General features: G+C 36.5%; 4 protein-coding genes across 5 annotated transcripts in view; 3 read left to right on the top strand and 1 right to left on the bottom strand.

The window, feature by feature from the left end:
- Positions 1 to 4,394, top strand: part of LOC137658839 (uncharacterized) — a 44,238-nt gene extending 39,844 nt beyond the window's left edge. For both annotated transcript variants that reach the window (XM_068393922.1, XM_068393923.1), the window contains exon 5: positions 1,613 to 4,394. In XM_068393922.1, the coding sequence (XP_068250023.1) occupies positions 1,613 to 2,268 (656 nt within the window). In that variant the 3' untranslated portion in view covers positions 2,269 to 4,394. The remainder of the gene's footprint in view (positions 1 to 1,612) is intronic.
- Positions 4,395 to 5,350: 956 nt separating this feature from the next.
- On the bottom strand, positions 5,351 to 8,948 carry LOC137659321 (protein IWS1 homolog). The gene is made up of 2 exons (XM_068394341.1): positions 8,815 to 8,948; positions 5,351 to 6,671 (listed from the first exon to the last, which is right to left on the bottom strand). Exons 1-2 carry the CDS (start codon positions 8,946 to 8,948, stop codon positions 5,351 to 5,353), a joined length of 1,455 nt encoding a protein of 484 aa, XP_068250442.1.
- A 4,534-nt stretch (positions 8,949 to 13,482) lies between these two features.
- The window catches only part of galene, a 166,592-nt gene continuing 152,803 nt past the window's right edge, over positions 13,483 to 27,271 (top strand). Inside the window, exon 1 of the mRNA XM_068393918.1 lies at positions 13,483 to 13,539. The gene's annotated coding sequence lies outside the window, so the exon portion shown is untranslated. The remainder of the gene's footprint in view (positions 13,540 to 27,271) is intronic.
- LOC137659319 (suprabasin-like) lies at positions 21,499 to 23,725 on the top strand. Its single transcript, XM_068394340.1, has 2 exons — positions 21,499 to 21,626; positions 23,146 to 23,725. Exons 1-2 carry the CDS (start codon positions 21,499 to 21,501, stop codon positions 23,723 to 23,725), a joined length of 708 nt encoding a protein of 235 aa, XP_068250441.1.

Genomic DNA, 27,271 nt, shown 5'->3' with positions numbered 1-27,271 from the left:
ACCCTTTCGCCCTCAAAGGACGTACCGGTACGTTCTTTCAAAACACTGTTATTTACATGTTTTTGATAACTTTATGAGAAACTTCAGGCATTTTCCAAAGAATGAGACCAACCTGACCTCTCTCTCTGACGAAAATTAAGGCTGTTGGAGCAATTTAAAAAATATATATTGAAAAATGTGCTTGAAAAAAAAAAAATGCCCGGGGGTTAAGGGTTGGAAAGTTCTAAATACCCTGGGGGTAAAAGGGTTAAGAAATACTACGTGATCATCGGTTAGATTGGTGCAAAATGTTTACATTGTGTGGAGCTTATCTGAGGTTATTAGATATCTTGGGTCTATGAATTGAATTAAGACCAGTGGGTTAGTCTCACTCTTCTTTCATTATCTTATCCATGAGATTTGGGCCCTATCCAAAGGCCATAGTGTATCTTTTGCTATATAATCTCTCTCTCTCTCTCTCTCTCTCTCTCTCTCTCTCTCTCTCTCTCTCTCTCTCTCTCTCTCTCTCTCTCTCTCTCTCTCATTGTATTATACTGTAGTTGACATTGCCATTTTGTAATTTTAATTGATTTTCCACTTTAAAGCCAAGATAACAATTAATAGAATTTGTTGTTGCATACGGTTAGGAAACCAGTTTTACATGTAGCTGTCACTACTGCAAATACTTAATATGGTCATTGACATCTGGGAGTGGTCTTTTTAAATTTCTTGAGTAGTTGGTCACATTATCGCCAAATATGGTAAAGAGAAAGGACTTTCTTTCACTTTTGTAAAAGTTTTTGTAGGGCAATTTTTATTATACCGATTCTCCTATGCAGTGTTAGTTCATGTTAACATTACCTCTAAAAGGTTTATTTCAAAGTGGGTGGATTTTGAGATAGGAGGTAAACTAATCAGACCACAGGAAAGACTTAGTAATGGTAAACTAGATAGCAGACCTTGAGAACATTTCTTAACCCTTTTACCCCCAGGCTATTTGGAACTTTCCAACCCTTAACCCCCAGGGGTTATTTTTTTTCAAGCACATTTTGCAGTATATTTTTTTTAAATTGCTCTAACAGCCTTAATTTTTGTCATAGAGAGGTCAGGTTGGTCTCATTCTCTTGGAAAATGCCTGAAGTTTCTCAAAAAATTATCAAAAATATGCAAAAAAAAAAATTGAAAACGTCCATGGGGTTAAAGGATGTGTTTTGTGAAACGCTCCAGTATGTCCTTTGGGGGTAAAAGGGTTAATGACTTAATGAAGAGTGTGTCATCAAACTTGAAGTTTTTTAAACATAATGCCGGCAATTTTTCTATATGTCGCAATAGTACTGGATTGTGTTCAGTGAAAAAAGGTGATTAAAGTTCATGAAACATATTTTGCATTAATTGATATTGATATCAAATTACTTAGGAAAAGCTTTAGATCATTGTAGAGGAATAGCCAATTAATTAGTACGCTAAACAGATTTTATATTAAATGTCCATGATGTTTGGTGAATAATTGTTTACTTTTAGTTATTTAATGCTTCAAGAGCAGTTATTGTATTGATTGCGGGTATTTATTGATTGGAACCTTTCATTCTTTGATTTGGTTGATAGTTTTAATAGTAATATTTTATCTTGACAGACTTCAAAATAAAAAGTGGTAAGGAGGACTGTGAAGATCCTTCTATTCCAGAGAGCCCATCCCTGAACATTGAGGAAGACCGCCTGACATCTCCAATCCTTCCAACGATTGAAGAAATAAAGTCCGGCGAGATTAGTGGGGTCAACGCACAAAAAGTAGAGAAGAGCAGCACATTTGCCGAAGAGGTCGTTAAGAGGGAACAGCACTCGCAAGATCATCTCTCTAGGAAAAAGATAGAAAAGATAGAAGTTTCTTTAGTGGAGAAGATTCAGAGTTTACAGGTCTCGCCAATTGCCGAACACCCTCTCACAACTCCACTTTCAACCCCCATTTCAACACCTTTGTCAACCCCTCAAACATCTCCGGTTGTCAAACGTAAAGTATACGGCCTAGTAATGGATCAAGGCACGAACCATGGCTACTTTTGCACCAAACCATTCCAGGGATCCCAACAGAACTCTGACTCCTCAACGTACATGTCCGGTGGTGTTGGAAGCATGGGACTTTCAGCTGCTAGTGTACAGATGACCCAACAGTTAGAAACCAGTAGCAAAGTTGCTGTAGCTATGGAGCCAGGACAAAAACTAGGTAAGAAAAGGAAGCCTAAGCCTTCCACTTTGCGAGAAATGAATTTTTGGGCTCCGACCTCCATGTAACGTAGATTGCTACTTTATTGGTACCTGAGAAGTCTGGTAGGTTTTCAGATCCTTTTTCGGCTGATATTTTCTTGGACTTATAAATTTCGCAATTGTTTCAAGCTCACAGGGGTACCGTATACTTTCCCACCTCGAAAAGGTCACTCTCTTGTTATAGTAGATTAATATTTATTTATGTAAGCATCAGACCATCAGTATTCAATACTATTACTTTCCTTTTCCTAATTATTTTTTTTTTTTTTTTCAACTATCAGCACTTGCCATATAAGAACATAATTGCATACATGTGGAGTTTTTACTGTTGGATGCTGTGAATCATTTAAGGCAAAGTGATACGTGACAACCATTTTACATGGCTAATTTTAATCATATTTTGTGCAAATGCCATTCAAATTATATTTTTTTAATCAAATGACTTATTTGTTGAAAGTGCATGGATTGTACCTTTTCAGTTTTTTTATATAAGTACATATGTTCAGTAGACTTAGAATTATGTCTGTTATGAGAAATCAAATCTCTCGTTGTCAAGGATTTTTACTATGAATGGAAATGTCGGGACTGTACTATGGAAGCTCTCAAACCTGTTATACAATATATCCTGGATTTGATCATTTTGAAAGTTTCGACATCATAATTTTAGCTTTGGAATTGTTTAACGCGAGTTGTAGTCCGTGTATGTTTGTATACTTTGAGGTCTGGCGTCATAACAGTTGACATAGAAATTAATGCTTCTCTTTTTGTAGCCTTTAGTACTTGTATCGGTAGGTTACCTCTTATATCATTTAATTGCTTCATTTATTCAAAATCTTTTCCTGTCGAAGGAAAAAGTAATGCAGAATTTCATACCACTGAATATGAAATCAAAGTTCTTCAAATGTTCATTTTATGATGGCAGAATTCAGTTATGATATGGCAGTCTTAATTTTTTTGTTCACTTATCTCATATCAATATATTATGAGGTAAAGGTTTTCCTGCAGTATCATGATGAATTTAAAACAAATTTGGTTTTAGAATTTAGGATAAAAAAAGAATGGTTGTGAACTAAATTTGGTTATTATTGTTTTAGTTGTGTTCATTATCGCAACTGTTTCCTTTCTTGATTGTTAGCGTTTCATCAAGTTTAAGATTTCAATTTGTATCACATTGAAATTGCTTTACTATGAATTCACGTGTGTTACAGATGTTCGTTTTCCTGTCGTAATAACTTCATTTATGTGCTGCATACATGAATTATTGATCCAATTAAACCTGAAGTATGTTGAAGCCAGAATTGACATTTCTGGTTCGTCCTCATTGGCGATATTCCTCTACATAGTCTATTAAGGTGACCGCAGGCTCAGACATTTATGTTTTCCTTGAATCTTTTGCTGGATTTCATGGTAAAGGATGTACCAACTTGCTCAAATACGATGTTTCCGATGTTTTGCATTTTTTTTTTTTTTTTTGCTCCTCCCCTTGGGTGGCAAAATTTGTTCACCCATTTTCTTACCACTAGAGTTAACCCATTTTGTATAGTTTGAAGAAAAGTCAAAACTTTTTCACCTAAAATCTAATTTGTAAAAGATCAGAGAATTTGTAATGATGAAAGTATGGTTCTGTAACTTGTGTATTTTGTAGTGGATTCATAGTGATGTATCTTTTAATCCTGTGTAGTATTTTTTTTGTTTTTTACAAGGTTGTTGGGAAATATTAGTAGGTTACTTTCCTGTTGTTACTTTGATATATATATATACTGTATATTGTAGAAACTGCAAGTGACCTTCACACACTTAATTTTTTTATAGCGTTACCCGCTCTATTTAAATGATGTCAAAATTGTTCTTTATTTTGTTGAGAACAATGTCAAAACCATTGCTAAAACTTAGGAGAATTTTACTTGCTTTTGAAGCCACCTGTTGACAGAAGATAAGACTATTTTGTCATCACTGACATATGTTTCATTTTCTGTCTGGGTTTCATTGTCATTGCTGTTTCACTTCTCTCTTTAAGTAGAATTTCTTGTCTATATCTTAGCTTTTTCCTTTTTTTTTCTTTTTTGTTCTTTATAGGAAATAAATAATTGAAGATACATCTAACATGATATTAAAACTTTTTTTCAAATTGGTCAATAAACTGCTAAGGAAGTTGCGTGTGTTTTTCTTCCTTGCAGGCTTTTATAGATTAGTCTTGTCATTTTCCTACTAGGAAATGATTTTTGAAAGGGCAGGGTTATATATTTTACCTATTTTTCAAAATATATTCGTACAATCTTTTGGTCATTATAAATTGGATATGAGGCCCAACAATTTACTGTGATGATAGCTATAATTAACTTCTATGTCTGTATTTGAATCTTCTTTAGATATGTGTCAAGTGGTAATAGTGGCACTGTATTCAAGCACAGTAGTAATGGTTGTAGTTGTACAAGCAGTAAATTGTCACATGTAATGTCTGTAAAAGTATACCAATAGTTTCAATGTCAGTATGAGAAGCAGTACTGTAGTGGTTATAGGCTAATTTATAAGTTAATAAAACTTTCATAGGTCAATACTTCGTATTCTGAAAATTTCCGGTTTATTTGTGAACAAGTATTGAAAACGAACAGGTGATTCCAGGTTTCTAATTAGAAAGATGACACTCTTCCTTGTATAACTATTGAGTCAAAAGGATGACTCATTGGGCTATTTTTCCCTATTGGAGCCCTTGGGGTTATAGCATCTTGCTTTTCCAACTTGGGTTGTAGCTTAGCTAGTAATAATAATAATAATTTGTGGCTTTGAGGCGATAGATGAGACTGTCACCAAGAAGGTTGTGGACCTTACTAAGCAGCGGGATATTGAAGTGGATGCTGATGATATTGATCTCCTGGCATCTCATGGAGAGGAGTTGTGTGCTGAGGACCATTTAGTTGGAGAACCAGACAATTTCAGGAGAGGAAGACTGCTTGATCCCAGAGCTCTAGAGATTTACAACGGTTCATGGGTGCTGTGAGGTATTACAAGGAGGTCTTGGAAGAGAAGAGGATGCAATCCTGGCAGACAAACCTGTGTATGCACTTTAAAAAGATTGAGAGTATCTGCGCCTGAACTTCAACTCTCTTACCTATATTGCCTGTCCAAGATCACCTCCAGCTTCTCCTGTACCTCTTCTAGCATTTCCAGCATCTCGTTCTGAATCTCCAGCTCTTCTATCATCTCCAGCATCTCGTTCTGAATCTCCAGCTCTTCTGCCATCTCCAGCATTTCGTTCTGAATCTCCAGCTCTTCTATCATCCCCAGCATCTCGTTCTGAATCTCCAGCTCTTCTATCATCCCCAGCATCTCGTTCTGAATCTCCAGCTCTTCTGCCATCTCCAGCATCTCGTTCTGAATCTCCAGCTCTTCTATCATCCCCAGCATCTCGTTCTGAATCTCCAGCTCTTCTATCATCTCCAGCATCTCGTTCTGAATCTCCAGCTCTTCTGCCATCTCCAGCATTTCGTTCTGAATCTCCAGCTCTTCTATCATCCCCAGCATCTCGTTCTGAATCTCCAGCTCTTCTATCATCTCCAGCATCTCGTTCTGAATCTCCAGCTCTTCTGCCATCTCCAGCATCTCGTTCTGAATCTCCAGCTCTTCTGCCATCTCCAGCATCTCTTTCTGAATCTCCAGCTCTTCTATCATCCCCAGCATCTCTTTCTGAATCTCCAGCTCTTCTATCATCCCCAGCATCTCGTTCTGAATCTCCAGCTCTTCTATCATCCCCAGCATCTCGTTCTGAATCTCCAGCTCTTCTATCATCTCCAGCATCTCGTTCTGAATCTCCAGCTCTTCTGCCATCTCCAGCATTTCGTTCTGAATCTCCAGCTCTTCTATCATCCCCAGCATCTCTTTCTGAATCTCCAGCTCTTCTATCATCTCCAGCATCTCGTTCTGAATCTCCAGCTCTTCTGCCATCTCCAGCATCTCGTTCTGAATCTCCAGCTCTTCTATCATCTCCAGCATCTCTTTCTGAATCTCCAGCTCTTCTGCCATCTCCAGCATCTCGTTCTGAATCTCCAGCATCTCGTTCTGAATCTCCAGCTCTTCTATCATCTCCAGCATCTCTTTCTGAATCTCCAGCTCTTCTATCATCTCCAGCATCTCGTTCTGAATCTCCAGCTCTTCTGCCATCTCCAGCATCTCGTTCTGAATCTCCAGCTCTTCTATCATCTCCAGCATCTCTTTCTGAATCTCCAGCTCTTCTGCCATCTCCAGCATCTCGTTCTGAATCTCCAGCATCTCGTTCTGAATCTCCAGCTCTTCTATCATCTCCAGCATCTCTTTCTGAATCTCCAGCTCTTCTATCATCTCCAGCATCTCGTTCTGAATCTCCAGCTTTTCTATCATCTCTAGCATCTCGTTCTGAATCTCCAGCTCTTCTATCAGCTTTTCTGGCACCTCTTCTAGCGTTTCCATCATCTTATCCTAACCCTCCAGCTTCTCTAGCATCTCATCCTGACAATTTCTTTGACAATCCCTTCCAGCTTCTCCAGTATCTTCCACTTCCTCCTTCCAGTAAGCCGGCCTATCCACCGATTTGTAGGCCAACCACAAGAATAAAGGCAAGGAAATATCATGTACAGTATTATGTACTGTACTTATTTTCTACTAGTACTGCATTAGTGTAGGTACACTACTGTATAGGGTACAATTATTTGTATGCATAGGGTACAGTACTATGAATGGTAAGGGATTGTTTTCTCTTTTATTTTAAGTACCCTGTATATTATACATATACTGTACAGTGTATCTCTATGTAGGTATGCACACACAGTATTATGCATACATTATAAATCCGACTTATGGCATACTGTATCGTAAAGATGGATCTCGTTCGTAACTTCAGGATCTCCTGTACATCTTTTATTCAAATGGCATACATACAATACCTGTAATTACCTTGGAGGCTAATTTATATACGTAGTTATATGATTTTTATAAAAGGAAAGCAGGTTGATTGTACTTTTTCATTAGCTCCTACACAAATACAAACCCTCATTCTTTTCATAGGAGAAGTTAACAGCGCAAGCTGGACCTTTCATTGGGTAGCAGGGAAGCACTGCCACACCCCACTCGCTCACTACAATTCCACTTTAATTTCAGCCTCAGTTGAGAGCAGATATTTTCTTCCATTTTCGTGGAACTAGCTTATTTAATCTTTTTTCCTTTTTCTCTCGCAAGTGTGTGCATGCTTGAGGACGCACTACATGCAGGTTTGTCTGGGCGTTGCGGCCCGTTCATGTCCAAGATGGAGACGGATCCTCACCAACTTTGCCTTGCGTGCAGAGGACACTCCTACACCCTTGTATCTCCATGTAACATGTCAGGAGTGGCCATCCTCCCAGTCATAGCAGTATGGCAGGATGAGGAAGAAGTCTAAAAGGGATTCTTCATCTTTGGGGTCTCCTCAAAGTGGAACAAGTCCTAACTTCACCCTCTTTCTCTTGGAATCCTCCTCTCAGTCTCTTCTCATTTGGTTTCCTCTAGGAGACGGTCGAGCAAAATCGGTGGCCATTTAACCCTCGGGGAAACCCTCTGGTTAGGAAGCTCTTTCTCCCCCCCATAGTTATGTGGCAAAACATTTCTCCCTTCGGGAGTGTGCATCCCAAGATGCTTTGCGTCTCATGGGGCCTTCCTTGAAACTTTCAGTTCCCCCGTCGAAGGACAGGTTCTTGGAGAGTTGGTTGGTGGGGTTCAGCAGGAGTTTTTTTTTCTCCTGCTGGGGTTGGCTTTGGCACTTTTCCTTCTAGAACAGACAGGAGGGAGTCCCCTCTGCCTGGTCTCTTGTCCCCCAAACTTCGTCCTCTGCAACAGATTTTTTCATTGAGGATCTGCGAGGTAGTGCACTCTCCCCTCGGGGTGAGTGTGCTCGCTGAGCTTGCTCAGTGCGGGGTCAGGCTTGAGTGGCCTCTCCCTTCTGAGCCAACCTACCCTTCTGGGAAATTCAGCAGACAACTCGTAAGAGAGAGACGTTGTCCTCGCCTGGGAGTCTTTCTCTCCCAGGTAGTCAGAAATGCCAGTGTGATTCGTCGCCAATACTCTGCAGCTCTTCAGAGCCGAGAGCTCGTTGGCAATCGCACTCACAATCCTTTGTAGCTCTTCAGAGCTGAGAGCCCATGGGTGATCGCTCTCACAATCCTCCTGCAGACCAGTTTGAGAATACAGTGCGCCACTGTATTCTCACTAGACTTCGAGTCCCCAGTGCGTATAGGCATCTGTGTTAGCACGCCAGATGAATTCACTATCGCACTCACCTGGCTGGGCTAAGAGCATAGCATGTCATCTGCTTGCACTCCCCCCTCGCCAATCTGTTCCATGCTTGGGCTCACATCCTGTTGAGCATGATGTTCTACATGAATGAGATGATGGATGTTAGTGAAGGCATCCTATACTTATTGAAATACATTCCTTTTGTTGACGACAACTTGATGACTTCTAGATTTGCATTCATCAATTTTTCCTGACAATGCCAAAGAATTTCCAAAAAATCAATTAATGAATTCTTACTGATTCTCCTTTATTTATTTGAAGGTGTATCCATCTAACATGTCCCTCATTCCATCGCCACCAAGTAGATATGCATTTTTATCATCTCTGAACATAATTTCTTTCACTAGAGATAGATGGTATGTGGCTGTACCTTGACAAATGCTGTGCTCCTTCAATGAACTTAATAGCATTGGTGATTAAAAAGACCTTGCACCAGTGTTATGTTTATATTTGGGTCTGCATCTATAGCTATGCTTATCTCAAAGACCGGTTAACTGTGGAGTGAGGCATTGATTGAACCACTCCTTTAACAACAATTTACTGTGACCCAGGCTCTAGTATTTAGTCAGAAAACGAGAAGCGCAGATTTTTTTGTCCTTCAAAGCGTGCAAAGTTTTAGTGATGAACAGCACCTGGCGTTATCATGTGGCCCAGTATGTTGCCACAAAGAACTGAAGTCTGCTGATTGCTCCATGCTTTTAGCCTAGCCACATGCTTCACACTTTTGTTGGTGTATGTGCTTGTATGTCTGCACACATGCACTCAATGTTGTTAAACTTTTGTCTCAGAAGTAAGGTTGTTCCAGTCTAGTGTTGTTTAATAACATTGCCATGTTGAGCTGCGAGATTAAAATTAAAATGAAGGGAAAGGTATTAAGATATAATGTAAAGTACTACTCGTTAGAAGAACTGCGAAGGGAAAACAAATAAAGATAATACACGAGCCTGTAAGATGATTATGAAACAGACTTGAGAAATAGAGTACTCAAGAATGGACTCCCAACACTTTTTACAGGTACTGTACTTTCTTTTTAGAGATGGTACAAATATTAAAAATATGCTAATGAAATTTTGTGGACATCAAAGATCAACTTCCATATATCATACAGTAAACATGTTTTTTGTGGAATCATGTGCTTGCTAGTGTTTTCATTCATTGGCCGAATTATGACCATGGTAGTGAAGTGGTTTGCATGTCAGATTTTTGCCCTTGATGTCATCCATGCTCATTGCCTTTCCCCAATTGTGTTCTGGTAACAACGTTTGCTTGGTTGTGTGGATGTACCCTTTGATATTTTTTTCTAGAAAAGGTCAATTTCATTGCAGTTGACAATTTTGACAGTATTTTCCTTGTTTAGTAATCTTAATTTTACTGGCTAGGTGTTTGCTGCTTCCTCATCTTTGGATGCTGATTCTCCCTTACTTGCTAAAAACAGCTTATTCCTTTGCTTGGGCCTAAACAGATGCCGACAGAAAAATCTTATGCCATAACACGAAAAGGATACCAATCGATTCCCACAGTCAATTGTTACCCTTTTTGTCAGGAATTCTATCCATGAATTCAGGGCCTTTTCTTCATATACTTGTACACAACTTCCAGGAAAAAAATTTACTTCTTAAAATATACAGTATCTAGAATTAGCACCCTCTCTAACAGGGACACCTGACAAGCCTTTTTGGCCAACTTCAATTCACCTGAAGGGCTTTTTAAAGTCAGGATTTATCAGTACAGAATCATATGTTATACTCGTAACATTATCACTAAAGGTGCGTCCACACGGTCGAACAGTGTTTGGCGGACAAACACTGTTACCATATTTAAATTGAAGGAGAATGACACCATAAGCGTTGAAATGAGGGAAGTTTATATAGTAACAAACAGTAGTACCAGATGAAGGGGACTACCAGGATTTCTACTTCTTTAACCAGACAAAGACCGGAAGAAATGTCCGAAGCTGATATCCGCTGGCATGTTATCTATGTCAGTGTAATAATCAATTGAGAATCAATTAGTTGTCATCAGCTTCAAGTACGAAGCATCACAACCTTATTACACCATAAAATAAAAGCACAATCAAGTAAATTAAATTATACAGCATGATTATTGCTGATCTTTTGAGAACAGTGGAATGGTACATGGAAGGATTAGTTGCAAAGATGGAGTGGAAAGAGAAGCCATTCATCCATTTTAAAGGAAACTCAAAATTATTATGAATCTGACTTTAAAAACTATATACTGATGGGCCCAAACGCTCCGTACATTTTATCGGAGAACTTAAAACTTTTTATAACTAAGCAGGACACGTGTATGAGAGGAAGCATTTTTCCAGAAGCACGTTTGGAGGCATTACACAATCACATATGCTTGACTTAAAATAATCTATCAGTGAACTGAGGATGCTATAGTTATCAACGTGCAATGTATAGCCTATATTATTCCAAGAAATAACTAATGTTTGAGATTGGTCATACTTCAGATTATGTGTTGTTAACTAAATCCAAATTGTTTCAGTGATAAAGATAAAATGTTCAAAATAAGTTTCCCCTGTTCTTGTAGAGAGAGAGAGAGAGAGAGAGAATTGCATATTTTCCTTACGATCAAACACTTTGAGCAAATGAGAGACTTCGCTGTTCATAATTGAAACAGACTCTGTTATGCTATACTCATATATCAAAACCCCATAATTCAGTCTTCTGTACCAACCTCCGATTTTTTTTTTTTTTTTCTCCAATTCACGTAGCTCCTTTTAATGGCCCATAATGGAATCCATATTCTTTTAGACTTGTAAACCAGTATACAGATATTCCACTTCTCGGAAGTTCTGACGTTATTTTATTTATTGCTGCGACATGTTTTTGTCTTTGAAATTATTTGCTTTGATGTTTCATAAGCATGGGCTGTGCCAGAACTGTTTGATTAGCAACTGAGCCTCTCTTCTATCTCAAATTCAGCTTTCCTCCGTAATGGGATTACAACTAGTCATGTTTACTGGGAAGGTGATGCCTAATCTTCTAAAAGTTAAAGTTAATCCGGTAAACATAGTGCCACTCCGCCTCCGGAGAGTGTCTGAAGCTCTGACTGTTTGAATGCAGGCACTATCAGACACACCACTTGGTGCTCCTTATTGACGTCATTAACGCTTCTTTCACAATGTTAACTGGTAACAATTGTGTTCGACCGTGTAGACGCACCTTAACACACTAGCGTTACAAGTTATGAATGAAACTAGGAAAGAACACAGGTATCCGGATGCTGGATACAACACATGACTGATGCATGCGTGAACTCACTGACTCGGCTGGTTATTAAACAGACAAGTGAATGAATGGCATCTGCACATGGAAGCTTTTGTAGACCACAGTTTAGTGAAGTTTTGCATATTCTTTTGGTTTTGTGATGTTATCAGTTATTCAATCGTGTAGGTGAATTGGAGCAAGATTAGTTGGAAAGATCGATTGTCTAGTTAAAAAGTATAAAAATCTGACATTTTATACTTCAAAAGCCACTGGAGTAAGGTTTTGAGTAAAGCCCTGTCCACACGATGCCCGACAGGCAAACAGTGATACCTGACCACTATGGTTAGTAAGAATGAAGGTTAATGACGTCAGAAGTGGAATAACCACAGTCAGGGATCTGGCATCATATAGTGTTGCCAGATCCCTGCCTTTAGTTTTCCCGCTTCTGACGTCAACCCTCATTCTTACTAACTATTGTGGCCTGGTATCACTGTTTGCCCGTCAGGCATGCTCGATCGTGTGGACAGGGCTTAAGGAATAAATCGTGATCATTGACACAGAAGTCATAAGAAAAAGCAGAAAAAAGATATGTATTGTAAGTTTTGGCCAATTTTTATGAAAATAAGGTAGATGTAGAAACTTGAGAAACTGTTTCTGTTTGTTCGTTTGTCCCAGATTCCCTGGAGCTTGTCTCCGGGCGAGGGCTCTTAGACTAAAAGTCATAGCCTTCACTAGTTTCTGTGTATATAATTATTTTTTTTAAAATTATTTATTTAGTCTATAGATTGATAGATTTATCCTTTATGTAGGTACTTCTCAGTTAAGTATTGATCCAAAATGATAATTTAGTACAAGTATCTGTCTACACGCACAACTGTTTAAATGCTGTGATTTTGGTGTACAGTTGGACAGGAATTCTTGGCACTTTTCATTCTGAGGAAGTCCACCCTGTCATACCGTTACTGCGAGGCGTGTTCCTCTGCCCACCACTCGCACCGTGTAGGGTACAGTTCCTCAAAGTGAGGTGTGCCAGGAATGCCTGTGTCCAACTGTACATAAGGCCTGTACATCTCAATACAGTAAAATCAGGGGCACTGAGAAGGCAAAAATAGGATATTTTAAAGGTGTTCCTATAGTGTGTTGAGTTTCACAGCCATAGTATGGTGAAAAGACTATTAAGCATGAATTGACAACAGAGAGATGTAGTATCCAAGAGGTTAGAAAGTAAGCTGAGGTGGTGTGGACATGTGGTGAGAAGAGATAGGTAACAGTTTGTCAGAGTTGCGCTAGGTATGGAAGTACAATTGAAGGATGAATGTCTTGGACAAGGTGGAAAAAAGTGGGTAGTTGACGATATTGACCAGGTGAAGAAAACTTATTTTGCTTTTATGCCGGAAAATAAAAGTTGTTAAAAGTTCATGGTAATTTAAATGGTAAAAGAAGATAGGCTAACTGAATACGTTTGGTCCGAATAACTTGGTTTATATTTTACACAAAACTTCATTTGTTAATCTCGCTGATATTTATTCTGATTGTTTTCAGTTGACTGTATTATATTATAGACAATTGGAAGTGTAATATTTGTATGCCATAAATTTTACGAACTTTTTCCACTTAAAAACTAATTTTTTTTTTCGCCTGAATAACGTGTTCTGTATTAGATCAGTTCAGTTACCACAGTCTTATAACCAAACTCATTTTCATTTATTAGGTGACCAGGGTCCTATAGGAGCTGGATAGGAGCAAAGGACAAGGTCTAAGGAAGGTAAGATTGATTTTATGTAGTATAGTAGAATTGTAACATGTAATGTCTGGGGTTCACAAAATAGGTCTTCAAGTGAAAACGTTTATAAGTCATTCATGCCAGTGAGATATCTGTATATATATATATATATATATATATATATATATATATATATATATATATATATATATATATATATTTATATGTTTATATATATATATATATTTATATGTTTATATATATATATATATATATATATATATATATATATATATATATATATATATATATATATATATTATACACGAGTAGGAATAACCATGATTAGTGGAAATATTTAAAAAAAAATCTGTAGGCCTACTTGAAATATAGGTTGTACATTTTGTATGAAAATTGAACGCAAAAGAAAAAAAAATACATTTCCTATCGAAAAGCTTGTAATCGTGCAAGAAGCAAGCCACAAGAAGTAAACATAAGTACACATAAATTAAATAAAAGTAGCATGAGAAACAATACAAATCTTTTATTTCGAAGATTCGACAAAAATCACGCATTAAAAAGTAGCACGAGAAACAAAACTCTCTTATTTCATTTTGAAGATTCGACAAAAAACACGCTTTAAAAAGTAGCACGAGAAACAATACTATCTTATTTCATTTTGAAGATTCGACAAAAATCACGCGAGGTTATTGAATGAAATAGCTATTAATGCAAAATTTAAGTCTGTGAATACGGCAAACTCGTATATTTTATGAGAAACGAGAAACCGACAAGCTGCCAGCTAAAACTGCCGTACGACGAATCGTATAATAGTCTGGCCTCATAAAGTAGCTGCTGGCTACGAGATTTGGCAGCTACACTCGTGACGTCATTGCTTGGCGCGCCACCCTGTTAGCACGTACGAACTAACGCTTCAGCACGTAGATGGCAGAAATGACATGGGATAGTGAAAATGGCTTTATTATTATTATTATTATTATTATTATTATTATTATTATTATTATTATTATTATTATTATTATTATTATTGTTGGGTAAAGTTTATCATTCAAGGTTTCCTATAGCACAGTCTAGTTTTATAATTTTTGCTAAAATGTTTAAAACTTATATATTTAACTTTTTTCTGTATTTTCCTAAATCCATTGTGTCCGGAATATCTAAGACATTGTTTAATAACTTAAAAACGTTTTTAGAATCATCACTTCCACATTTTAAACTCGTTATTTTGCAAACTTCATTTATTTTTTATATCACTTCAGTGAACATATTTTCTCCCAGTTGGACATTGGCGCTGTGCAATATAACACATTCCACTAGTTAGTCATTACAGTGACAATCATTTAGAATTACAATTATGAAAATGGTCGATTGTAGGCCTAGGCTGTACGGAAATGTGTGCTGTATTTTATTAGTAGTTGGATTTTTTGTTTAAACAGCTGAGTATGAAATGAATTGCTTGTATTTTTCTTTTACTTATGGGCACTATATATGTATATGTGTGTATATATATATATATATATATATATATATATATATATATATATATATATATATATAATGTATGCAGTATACATACACATTATATCTACATACATACATATATATATATATATATATATATATATATATATATATATATATATATATATATATATATATATATAATTTATTATATATATATATATATATATATATATATATATATCATTTATTATATATATATATATATATTATATATATATATATATATATGTATACATATATATATATCATTTATTATATATATATATATATATATATATATATACATATATATATATATCATATATTATATATCGTAATCATCATCATCATCTCCTCCTACGCCTATTGAGGCAAAGGGTCTCGGTTAGATTTCGCCAGTCGTCTCTACCTTGAGCTTTTAATTCAGTACTTCAATTCAACAACACGGCAGAGAAATACGAGCAATACGTGAGACTAAGCAATTTCATAGCAAGAAAAATACCATATGTAATTCCCCATTGTGTATCGCAATGAGCAGCAAAGCTGTATAGGCCTATTAGTATTAGTCAGGGTCATTCATGTTAGGTTGGTTTGCTGTAAGCTATCTGACTAAAGTCTCCCAACATCACCAATCCATAGTAGGCCAGCGTGGTGGTGAAAAGTGGCCAAATTCAAGACATGGTTATGGACATGTCTTTGGCATTTGTCCGGCAGTGGACTGGAAACTGCTCTATTTGTTGTATATATATATGTATATATATATATATATATATATATATATATATATATATATATATATATATATATATATTTATATGTATATATATGTGTATATATATATATGTGTGTGTATATATATATATATATATATATACTATATATATATATATATATATATATATATATATATATATATATATTTATTAATCAATCATGTTTAGACAGTAAAGCAGATGAAGCTGACAAAGCTATGAATCCAGGGAGTGGTTATGGTGTAAAAATTGCTCACAGAATTATTAATGAAATCACGACCGGGGAAAAGAAGAAGCATATACCCATCAACAAGACAGATTGCTCTGTTATAATAACAAGATGAAGAAAGACAATATTGGATGGAACACTTTTGTGAGGTTATGAATAGGAGATATGAAGGGAATAATTTGACTGATATACCTGAAGCTGACAAAGACCTTGATGTGCCCATGAATGAATTCAGTGTGTTTGAAGTTGAAGCTATCCTTCAAAAACTCAAGAGATGGAAAGCCCCTGGATACGATGGAATAACTGCCGAAGTGATACTGGCCGGAAATGAAGTGACTCCCAGACTACTTACAAGATTATTTTGTAGAATGTGGCATGAAGAGGCAAAACCTGATGAACGGGAGCTAAGAGTGTTGGTGAAAATTGGAAAAAAGGAGACCTGACTGATTGCAATAATTACAGAGGCATAACACTTACGTCAGTTGTTATGAGAATATACAGTATGCTTATTATAAAGAGACTGGGGAGAAAGATTGATGAAAAGCTGAGAGATGAACAAGCAGGATTTAGAAAAGGTAGAAGTTGCACTGACCAAATTTTCATTTTGAGTCATGTACAGCTATGTGTAGAATATAGAAATCCACTTTTGATGGATTTTGTAGACTAAGAAAAAGCCTTTGATAGTGTGCACCGGCCAATTTTATGGAGAGTCCTGTGTTATGGAATTCCTCTTAAATATGTAAATTTTATTAAGTCTGTTCATGAGCATAGCTAGTGGAAAATTAATGTTAATGGAGTCTTATCAAATGAATTTCCAGTGAACAGCGGAGTACTCCAAGGGAGTGTGTTGTCACCTGTGTTGTTTATCCTCCTCATGGATTTTGTAATGCGTAGAACAGTCGGGGATGGTGGAGAAGGATTGGACTGGATTGGTGATAGGAATTTAGCAGACCTAGAGTATGCTGATGATGCTGTCCTTGTTAGCAGAACACCACAGGATTTGCAATGCTTGCTTAGCAGAATGAATGCAATATCACACGAGGTTGGGCTAAGGATAAATGAAAGAAGACAGAAATGATGAGAACTGAGTATGCAATGGAAGATGAAATATCATTGGAAGGAGAAAGCATTAATGAGGTAGAATCATTTAAATATTTAGGAACTATGATCTCCAATACAGGGTCTTTAGAATTAGAGTTTAGTGAAAGATTGAAAAACAGCAAATCTGACAATGGCTAGGTTAAGTAAAATTTGGAAATCAAATCGTCTGAAATTACACAAAAGTCATACTATATCAGTTTAGTGTTACGCTATGGTCATGAGTCACTATTATTATTATTACTTGCTAAGCTACAAACCTAGTTGGAAAAGCAGAATGCTATAAATTCTGGGGCTCCAACAGGGAAAATAGCTCATTGAGAAAAGGAAACAAGGAAAAATAAAATATTTTAAGAGTGACATTCAAATAAATATCTCCAATATAAATTATAAAAACTTAACCAAAACAAGAGGAAGAGGAATAAGATAGAATAGTGTGCACGCCCTCAAGCAAGAGAACTATAACCCAAGATAGTGGAAGACCAAGGCACAGAGGCTATGGCACTACCCAAGAGAACAATGGTTTGATTTAGGAGTGTCCTAGAAGAGCTGCTTACCATAGCTTAAGAGTCTCTTCTACCCTTACCAAGAGGAAAGTGGCCACTGAACAATTACAGTCTAGTAACCCATTGGGTGAAGAAGAATTGTTTGTTCATCTTAAGTGTTGTCAAGTGGCAGGTGCCCTGGCCAACCTACCCTTCTTTCACCCTTACCATGAGGAAAGTGGCCTCTGAACAATTATAGTGCAGTATTTAACTCCTTGAGCGAAGAATTGTTTGGTGATATCATTGCTGTGAGGTGTATGAGGACAGAGGAGAATATGAAAAGAACATGCCAGACTATTCGGTGTATGCATAGGCAAAGACAAAATGAGCCCTAACCAGAGAGAGGGATCCAATGTAGTACTGCCTGGCCAGTGAAAGGACCCAATAGCTCTAATAGTAGCATCTCAACGGGTGGCTGGTGCCCTGGCTATGAAACAATTAATAGATTTAGTAGATTTGAGAACAAAGCCCTCAGAAGGATATTGAGAGTTAAATGGCAGGCCAGGATTAGAAATAAAACTATAAGAGAGATTACTCGAGTGCCATATGGGGATAAGATCATAATGAAGGGTAGATGGAGATGGTTTGGGAATGCTCTTCGCACTCCCTAGGAGAGATTAGTTCACCAAACGTTCAGTTGAGCTCCACAAGGCACTAGAAGAGTTGGACTATGAAGCGCGAAGTGTGAGATGATGAATGGAGAATCATTGAATTAAAAGCTCAAGAGAGAGACGACTGGAAAAATCTAACAGAAGCCTTTTGCGTCGATAGTTGTATGAGGAGGGGATGATGATGATGATAATGATGATGAGGAGATATGTATATATATATATATATATATATATATATGTACATGTATATGTATGTATATATATACATATATATATATATATATATATATATATATATATTTGCAGTATATATATATATTATATATATATATATATACATATATATATATATATGTATATATATATATATATATATATATATATCTATATATATATATATATATATATATATATAGATATGTGTGTGTGTGTATACAGTATATATATATATATATATATGTGTGTATACAGTATATATATATATATATATATGCAGTATATATATATATATATATATATATATATATATATATATATATAGATATGTGTGTGTGTATACAGTATATATATATATGTGTGTGTGTATACAGTATATATATATATATATATATATATATATATATATATATATATATATATATATATATATATGCAGTATATATATATATATATATATATATATATATATATATATATATATGTAGGTAGTAGGTTGGCCAATGCACCAGCCACCCGTTAGTTATTGTGTCCTTTGACTGGCCTGACAGTACCATATTGGATCCTTCTCTCTGGTTATGGCTCACTACATATCGTGAACTTCCTCTTTGCTTTTATTTTTCGCTTTCCGTCTAAACGGGAAATAGTGTTGTTTTTTTTTTCTTTCTTTCTCCCGCGTACAGAGTTGAATGTAAGAAAAGAGGCAAGTGGATGTAGAAAGGCGTCAGTATGTTCCCCGTCCTGTCGTAAGGAATTTCGGGAAGGGGACGTGGCATCTGTTTATACTTAGCCCGGCGTCGGAAGATCATAAATATGCTTGAAAAAATCAAGGTTTCACTTTTTACATTTTGTTGTAGGTTAGGGTTTTTTTTTTTTACTCGATAGGGACACGTTTTAGAGAGAGAGAGAGAGAGAGAGAGAGAGAGAGAGAGAGAGAGAGAGAGAGAGAGAGAGAGAGAGAGAGAGAGAGAGAGAGAGAGAGATAATATGAATTGAAATATTAATTTGGATATAGAGTGGTAATGTCCATCTAATGTCTGTCATTCTCATTATATGTCTCGGCCATGTTCATTTCTTTTATGTTGTTAGAATATCATCTTTAGTTTTTTTTTTTTTGTATTCATGCTGCCCCCTTTTTTTTCTTTTTTTTTGTCACTTAGTGTTATTCCCATTATCATTCTTTCCATAGCTCTTTGAGTTGTAACAGTCTTATGATCTAAGGCTTTAGTAAGGCTCTAAGTTTCTGATGCACAAGATAAGAATGGTAGGGCCATTTGATTATGTACTTTTATTTTTAGAGGAAGTGGCATTTTACTTTTCATAATCTCAATTTGTTTACCTGAAGCTCTATATCACCATGCTTATCCTTCATCTAATTTTGGTCTCATGTCCTGGGGAAACACGCAGAAGTTTTTAGAGAAGAAATGTGTGAACGTGTACATAAAATTATATACATTGTTTAATACACTGGCAGCACAGTCATACAATGCGCAGGCAACCTGATGGAAACCCACAGACGCGAAATATGAAGTGAAGACTATAACCACAGATTCAGTTATTTCAACTTTTACTTCAATGTGCAACTACAGGGTTCTCCACCCAGTTTTGCCTTGTAACTGAATGTGCTCCCAGGCCCCAACACGATTCATAAATCCAATCTAAATCCAAAACGGCTATAGATAGATGTTCATACATTTTCACTCAGACAGGACTAGAGAAGTTGATGGGCAGAAAGGTTAGGCATCTAATATATGCATTTGTTCTCCAAAATTTATAATAACTTTGATTATCATAATATTACTCAACTGAACATAAGGGAAAATATCACTTCAAATACATAATTTTTCCTACAACCCTTTGTCCTCCATTACTCATCCTGATTGCTCTTTGGAGCGCGCGGTAGAATAATTTCAAGATTCAGTTCCTCCTCCTCTTTAGTTTGTATATGCATTTGTTCTCCAAAATCTATAATAACTTTGATTATCATAATATTACTCAACCGAACATAGGGAAAATATTTCAAATACATAATTTTTCCTTCAGCCCATCGTCCTCCATTACTCATCCTGATTGCTCTTTGGCGCGCGCGGGAAAGTAGTCTCGTGAGGCTGTTCCTCCTCTTTGGTTTGTGTCTTTGGATGTGGCGTCACTTCTAATTTATCTTGGAGGGCCGTTGTTGAGAGAGAGAGAGAGAGAGAGAGAGAGAGAGAGAGAGAGAGAGAGAGAATATATATATATATATATATATATATATATATATATATATTGAAAAAAGCAAATCAGACAATGACTAGGTTAAGTAAAATTTGGAAATCAAATCGCCTAAAATTTCATATAAAAATCAGACTATATATCAGTTTAGTAAGATCGGTGTTACTCTATGGACGCGAGTCATGGTATAACAATGAAACAATCTCCAACCGATATAGTAGATTAGAGAACAAAGCCCTCTGAAGGATATTGGGAGTCATCCTTCCTTCCATCTTGCAGTCCAACTTCTTTTAACTTTTACATGGGTTTCTGGCTGGTAGGCAGAGCCAGAGCGTAAGATTTCTGGGACGCAAGTCTGAAAACTGTTCATATGGCCTAAACCCGTGAATCCAACCTGATCCCAAGTCTGAAAACTGCCCGTATGGCCTGAACCCGTGAATCCAACCTGATGCCAAGTCTGAAAACTGCCCGTATGGCCTGAACCCGGAATCCAACCTGATGCCAAGTCTGAAAACTGCCCGTATGGCCTGAAGCCGTGAATCCAACCTGATGTCAAGTCTGAAAACTGCCCGTATGGCCTGAACCCGTGAATCCAACCTGATGCCAAGTCTGAAAACTGCCCGTATGGCCTGAACCCGTGAATCCAACCTGATGCCAAGTCTGAAAACTGCCCGTATGGCCTGAACCCGTGAATCCAACCTGATGCCAAGTCTGAAAACTGCCCGTATGGCCTGAACCCGGAATCCAACCTGATGCCAAGTCTGAAAACTGCCCGTATGGCCTGAACCCGTGAATCCAACCTGATCCCAAGCCATATGAATAATGAAAAGGAGGGAAGATCTGGAGGTGAATGCAAAGTAGTCACAAGATTAGGGAGTGAAAGTGTGATCGACCATAAGGCTTTTGGCTTTGGTTATGTGGGAAGATTGGATCAGAAATTTTGGTGAAAAGGAGGTATAATCCAGAAAAAATTGGTGAAAAGGACGTAATAGTCAGAAAAATTCGGCGAAAAGGGCGTATATTTCAGAAAGATTTGGTGACAAGGTGTATAATTCAGAAAAAAATTGGTGAGAATGGCGTATGATTTAGGAAAATTTGGTGAAAAGGGCGTATATTTCAGAAAAAATTGGTGACAAGGTGTATAGCCTAATTGGGAAAAAAAGTTTGTGAAAATGTTGTTTAATTCAGAAAAATTTGGTGACAAGGTGTATAATTCAGGAAAAGAATGGTGAAAATGGCGTTTAATTAAAAAAAATGGTGAACAAGTGTATAATTCAGAAATATTTGGTGGAAAGGGCGTATAATTAAGAAAATAATTGGTAAACAGGGGGTATACGGTAATCTAGAAAATATAGTGAATAGAGTGTATATTTCCGATTTTGGGGAAACACTAAATCAGAGAAATTTATCGAAAAGGGTGTGTCATTCAGAAAAAATTGCGAAAAAGGCATATATATCAAAAGAATTGGATGAAAAGAGCATGTAATTCAGAAAAATTTGGTGAAAAGAGCGTATAATTCTGAAAATAATTGATGAAAAGGGTGTATGATTCAGAAATGTCCTGGGAAAAGGATGTGTATTTAAGAAAAAATGGTGAAAAGGGCGTACAATTTATAAAATTGGTGAATAGGGCTTATCTTTCAGGAAAATTTGTTGAAAAGGGTGTCTAATTCTGAAAAAAATTGGCGGAAAGGGTCTCTAATTCGAAAAATATAGTGAAAAGGGCGCATAGTACAGAAAAAATTGGTGAAGATGGCATATAATTCAGAAATTTTTGGTGAAAAGCACGTATAGATAAGAAAAAAGGGTGAAAAGGGGTTATAATTTAGAAGATATGGTGTAAAGGGCCTGTATTTTAGAAAAAAATTGGTAAAGAGGGTGTCTAATTCAGAAAAAAAAATTGGTGAAAAGGTGTAATTCAGAAAAAAAGAATATGGTGAAAAGCGTGTAATTCAGAAAAAATCTGGGAAAAGGTGGTATAATTTAGAAATATTTGGTGAAAAGGTGTAAAATTTAGGAAATATGATGAAAAGGGCATCTAATTCAGAAAAAAATCGTGAAAAAGGGGTATAATTCAGAAACATTTGGTGAAAAGGGCGTATGATTGAGAAAAAAAGGTGAAATGGTCGTGTAATTTAGAAAATATGGCGAAAAGTGCGTAAAATTAAGAATAAGGGGTGAAAAGGACGTATAATTTAGAAAACATGGTGAAAAGGGCATATATTTCAGAAAAAAGGGTGCTAAGGTTGTCTAATTCTGAAAATTTTGATAGAAAGGGTGTCTAATTCCGAAGAAAATTGGTGAAAAGGCTGTCTAATGCAGAAAAAAAATTTGTGAACAGTGGTCTAATTAAAAAAGATTTTGGTGAAAAGGGTGCCTAATGCTGAAAAAATTGGTGAACGGGTGTCTGATTGAGAAAAAATTGGTGAACGGGTGTCTAATGCAGAAAAATTTGGTGAAAGGGTGTCTAATGCAGAAAAATTTGGTGAAAGGGTGTCTAATGCAGGAAAATTTGGTGAACGGGTGTCTAATGCAGAAAAATTTGGTGAAAGGGTGTCTAATGCAGAAAAATTTGGTGAAAGGGTGTCTAATGCAGAAAAATTTGGTGAACCGGTGTCTAATGCAGAAAAATTTGGTGAAAGGGTGTCTAATGCAGAAAAATTTGGTGAAAGGGTGTCTAATGCAGGAAAATTTGGTGAACGGGTGTCTAATGCAGAAAAATTTGGTGAAAGGGTGTCTAATGCAGAAAAATTTGGTGAAAGGGTGTCTAATGCAGAAAAATTTGGTGAACCGGTGTCTAATGCAGAAAAATTTGGTGAACCGGTGTCTAATGCAGAAAAATTTGGTGAAAGGGTGTCTAATGCAGAAAAATTTGGTGAACCGGTGTCTAATGCAGAAAAATTTGGTGAAAGGGTGTCTAATGCAGAAAAATTTGGTGAACCGGTGTCTAATGCAGAAAAATTTGGTGAAAGGGTGTCTAATGCAGAAAAATTTGGTGAACCGGTGTCTAATGCAGAAAAATTTGGTGAAAAAGGTGCTTAATGCCGAAAAAATGAGGTGAAAAGGGTGCCTAATGCAGAAGAATTAGGTGAAAAGGGTGCCTAATGCAAAAAAAATAATGGTGAGAAGGGTGTCAAATTCAGAAAAAAATTGGTGATAAAAGTACCTAATGCAGAAAAATTAGGTGAAAAGGTTGCCTAATGCAGAAAATTTTGGTGAATAAGGCAGCCTAATGCAGAAAAAAAATGGTGAAAAGGGTGTCGAATTCTGAAAAAAATGGTGAAAAGGGTGCCTAATGCAGAAAAAAATGGTGAAAAGGGTGCCTAATCCAGAAAAAATGGTGAAAACTGTGTCGAATTCTGAAAAAAATGGTGAAAAGGGTGCCTAATCCAGAAAAAAAATGGTGAAAAGGGTGTTGAATTCTGAAAAAATGGTGAAAGGGGTGCCTAATGCAGAAAAAAATGGTGAAAAGGGTGTCGAATTCTGAAAAAAATGGTGAAAAGGGTGCCTAATGCAGAAAAAAATGGTGAAAAGGGTGTCGAATTCTGAAAAAAATGGTGAAAAGGGTGCCTAATGCAGAAAAAAAAATGGTGAAAAGGGTGCCTAATGCAGAAAAATTAGGTGAAAAGGTTGCCTAATGCAGAAAATTTTGGTGAATAAGGCAGCCTAATGCAGAAAGAAAATGGTGAAAAGGGTGTCGAATTCTGAAAAAAATGGTGAAAAGGGTGCCTAATGCAGAAAAAAATGGTGAAAAGGGTGCCTAATGCAGAAAAAATGGTGAAAAGGGTGTCGAATTCTGAAAAAAAAATGGTGAAAAGGGTGCCTAATGCAGAAAAAAAATGGTGAAAAGGGTGTCGAATTCTGAAAAAAATGGTGAAAAGGGTCCCTAATGCAGAAAAAAATGGTGAAAAGGGTGTCGAATTCTGAAAAAAATGGTGAAAAGAGTGCCTAATGCAGAAAAAAATGGTGAAAAAGGTGTCGAATTCTGAAAAAAATGGTGAAAAGGGTGCTTAATGCAGAAAATTTTGGTGAATAAGGCAGCCTAATGCAGAAAAATTGGGTGAAAAGTGTGCCTAGTGCAGGAAAATTAGGTGAAAAAGGTGCTTAATGCAGAAAAATTAGGTGAAAAAATGGTGAAAAGGGTGTCGAATTCAGAAAAAAATTGGTGAAAAGGGTGCCTAATGCAGAAAAATTTTGTGAAAAAGGTACCTAATGCAGAAAAATTAGGTGAAAAGGGTGTCGAATTCTGAAAAAAATGGTGAAAAGGGTGCCTAATGCAGAAAAAAAATGGTGAAAAGGGTGTCGAATTCTGAAAAAAATGGTGAAAAGGGTGCCTAATGCAGAAAAAAATGGTGAAAAGGGTGCCTAATGCAGAAAATTTTGGTGAATAAGGCAGCCTAATGCAGAAAAAAATGGTGAAAAGGGTGTCGAATTCTGAAAAAAATGGTGAAAAGGGTGCCTAATGCAGAAAAAAATGGTGAAAAGGGTGCCTAATGCAGAAAAAAATGGTGAAAAGGGTGTCGAATTCTGAAAAAAATGGTGAAAAGGGTGCCTAATGCAGAAAAAAATGGTGAAAAGGGTGTTGAATTCTGGAAAAAAATGGTGAAAGGGGTGCCTAATGCAGAAAAAAATGGTGAAAAGGGTGTCGAATTCTGAAAAAAATGGTGAAAAGGGTGCCTAATGCAGAAAAAAATTGGTGAAAAGGGTGTCGAATTCTGAAAAAAAATGGTGAAAAGGGTGCCTAATGCAGAAAAAAAAATGGTGAAAAGGGTGTCGAATTCTGAAAAAAAATGGTGAAAAGGGTGCCTAATGCAGAAAAATTAGGTGAAAAGGTTGCCTAATGCAGAAAATTTTGGTGAATAAGGCAGCCTAATGCAGAAAGAAAATGGTGAAAAGGGTGTCGAATTCTGAAAAAAATGGTGAAAAGGGTGCCTAATGCAGAAAAAAAAATGGTGAAAAGGGTGTCGAATTCTGAAAAAAATGGTGAAAAGGGTGCCTAATGCAGAAAAAAATGGTGAAAAGGGTGCCTAATGCAGAAAAAAAAATGGTGAAAAGGGTGTCGAATTCTGAAAAAAATAGTGAAAAGGGTGCCTAATGCAGAAAAAAATGGTGAAAAGGGTGCCTAATGCAGAAAAAAATGGTGAAAAGGGTGTCGAATTCTGAAAAAAATGGTGAAAAGGGTGCCTAATGCAGAAAAAAAATGGTGAAAAGGGTGTCGAATTCTGAAAAAAAATGGTGAAAAGGGTGCCTAATGCAGAAAAAAAATGGTGAAAAGGGTGCCTAATGCAGAAAAATTAGGTGAAAAGGTTGCCTAATGCAGAAAATTTTGGTGAATAAGGCAGCCTAATGCAGAAAGAAAATGGTGAAAAGGGTGTCGAATTCTGAAAAAAATGGTGAAAAGGGTGCCTAATGCAGAAAAAAATGGTGAAAAGGGTGTCGAATTCTGAAAAAAATGGTGAAAAGGGTGCCTAATGCAGAAAAAATGGTGAAAAGGGTGTCGAATTCTGAAAAAAAATGGTGAAAAGGGTGCCTAATGCAGAAAAAAAATGGTGAAAAGGGTGTCGAATTCTGAAAGAAATGGTGAAAAGGGTGCCTAATGCAGAAAAAAAATGGTGAAAAGGGTGTCGAATTCTGAAAAAAAGGTGAAAAGGGTGCCTAATGCAGAAAAAATGGTGAAAAGGGTGTCGAATTCTGAAAAAAAAATGGTGAAAAGGGTGCCTAATGCAGAAAAAAAATGGTGAAAAGGGTGTCGAATTCTGAAAAAATGGTGAAAAGGGTGCCTAATGCAGAAAAAAATGGTGAAAAGGGTGTCGAATTCTGAAAAAAATGGTGAAAACGGTGCCTAATGCAGAAAAAATGGTGAAAAGGGTGTCGAATTCTGAAAAAAAAATGGTGAAAAGGGTGCCTAATGCAGAAAAAAATGGTGAAAAGGGTGTCGAATTCTGAAAAAAAATGGTGAAAAGGGTGCCTAATGCAGAAAAAATGGTGAAAAGGGTGTCGAATTCTGAAAAAAAATGGTGAAAAGAGTGCCTAATGCAGAAAAAAATGGTGAAAAAGGTGTCGAATTCTGAAAAAAAAATGGTGAAAAGGGTGCCTAATGCAGAAAATTTTGGTGAATAAGGCAGCCTAATGCAGAAAAATTGGGTGAAAAGTGTGCCTAATGCAGGAAAATTAGGTGAAAAAGGTGCTTAATGCAGAAAAATTAGGTGAAAAAATGGTGAAAAGGGTGTCGAATTCAGAAAAAAATTGGTGAAAAGGGTGCCTAATGCAGAAAAATTTTGTGAAAAAGGTACCTAATGCAGAAAAATTAGGTGAAAAGGGTGTCTAATGCAGAAAATTTTGGTGAAAAGGTGTCGAATTCAGAAAAAAATTGGTGAAAAGGGTGTCGAATTCACAAAAAATTGAGGCAAACTCGTCATAATCACTGGACCACGGGCGCACACGCACACACGCGTATATATATATATATATATATATATATATATATATATATATATATATATATATATATATATATATATCTTTCTGAGTGGGGATACCATAACACAGTGAACGGTCTGGTTTGCCGTTAGCAATCATACGAAAATC

This window comes from Palaemon carinicauda, chromosome 19 (genome assembly GCF_036898095.1).
Source record: "Palaemon carinicauda isolate YSFRI2023 chromosome 19, ASM3689809v2, whole genome shotgun sequence".
NCBI lineage: Eukaryota > Metazoa > Arthropoda > Malacostraca > Decapoda > Palaemonidae > Palaemon > Palaemon carinicauda.
Note: the sequence above shows the minus strand (reverse complement) of the source record. Positions and strands in the feature narration are given on the sequence as shown.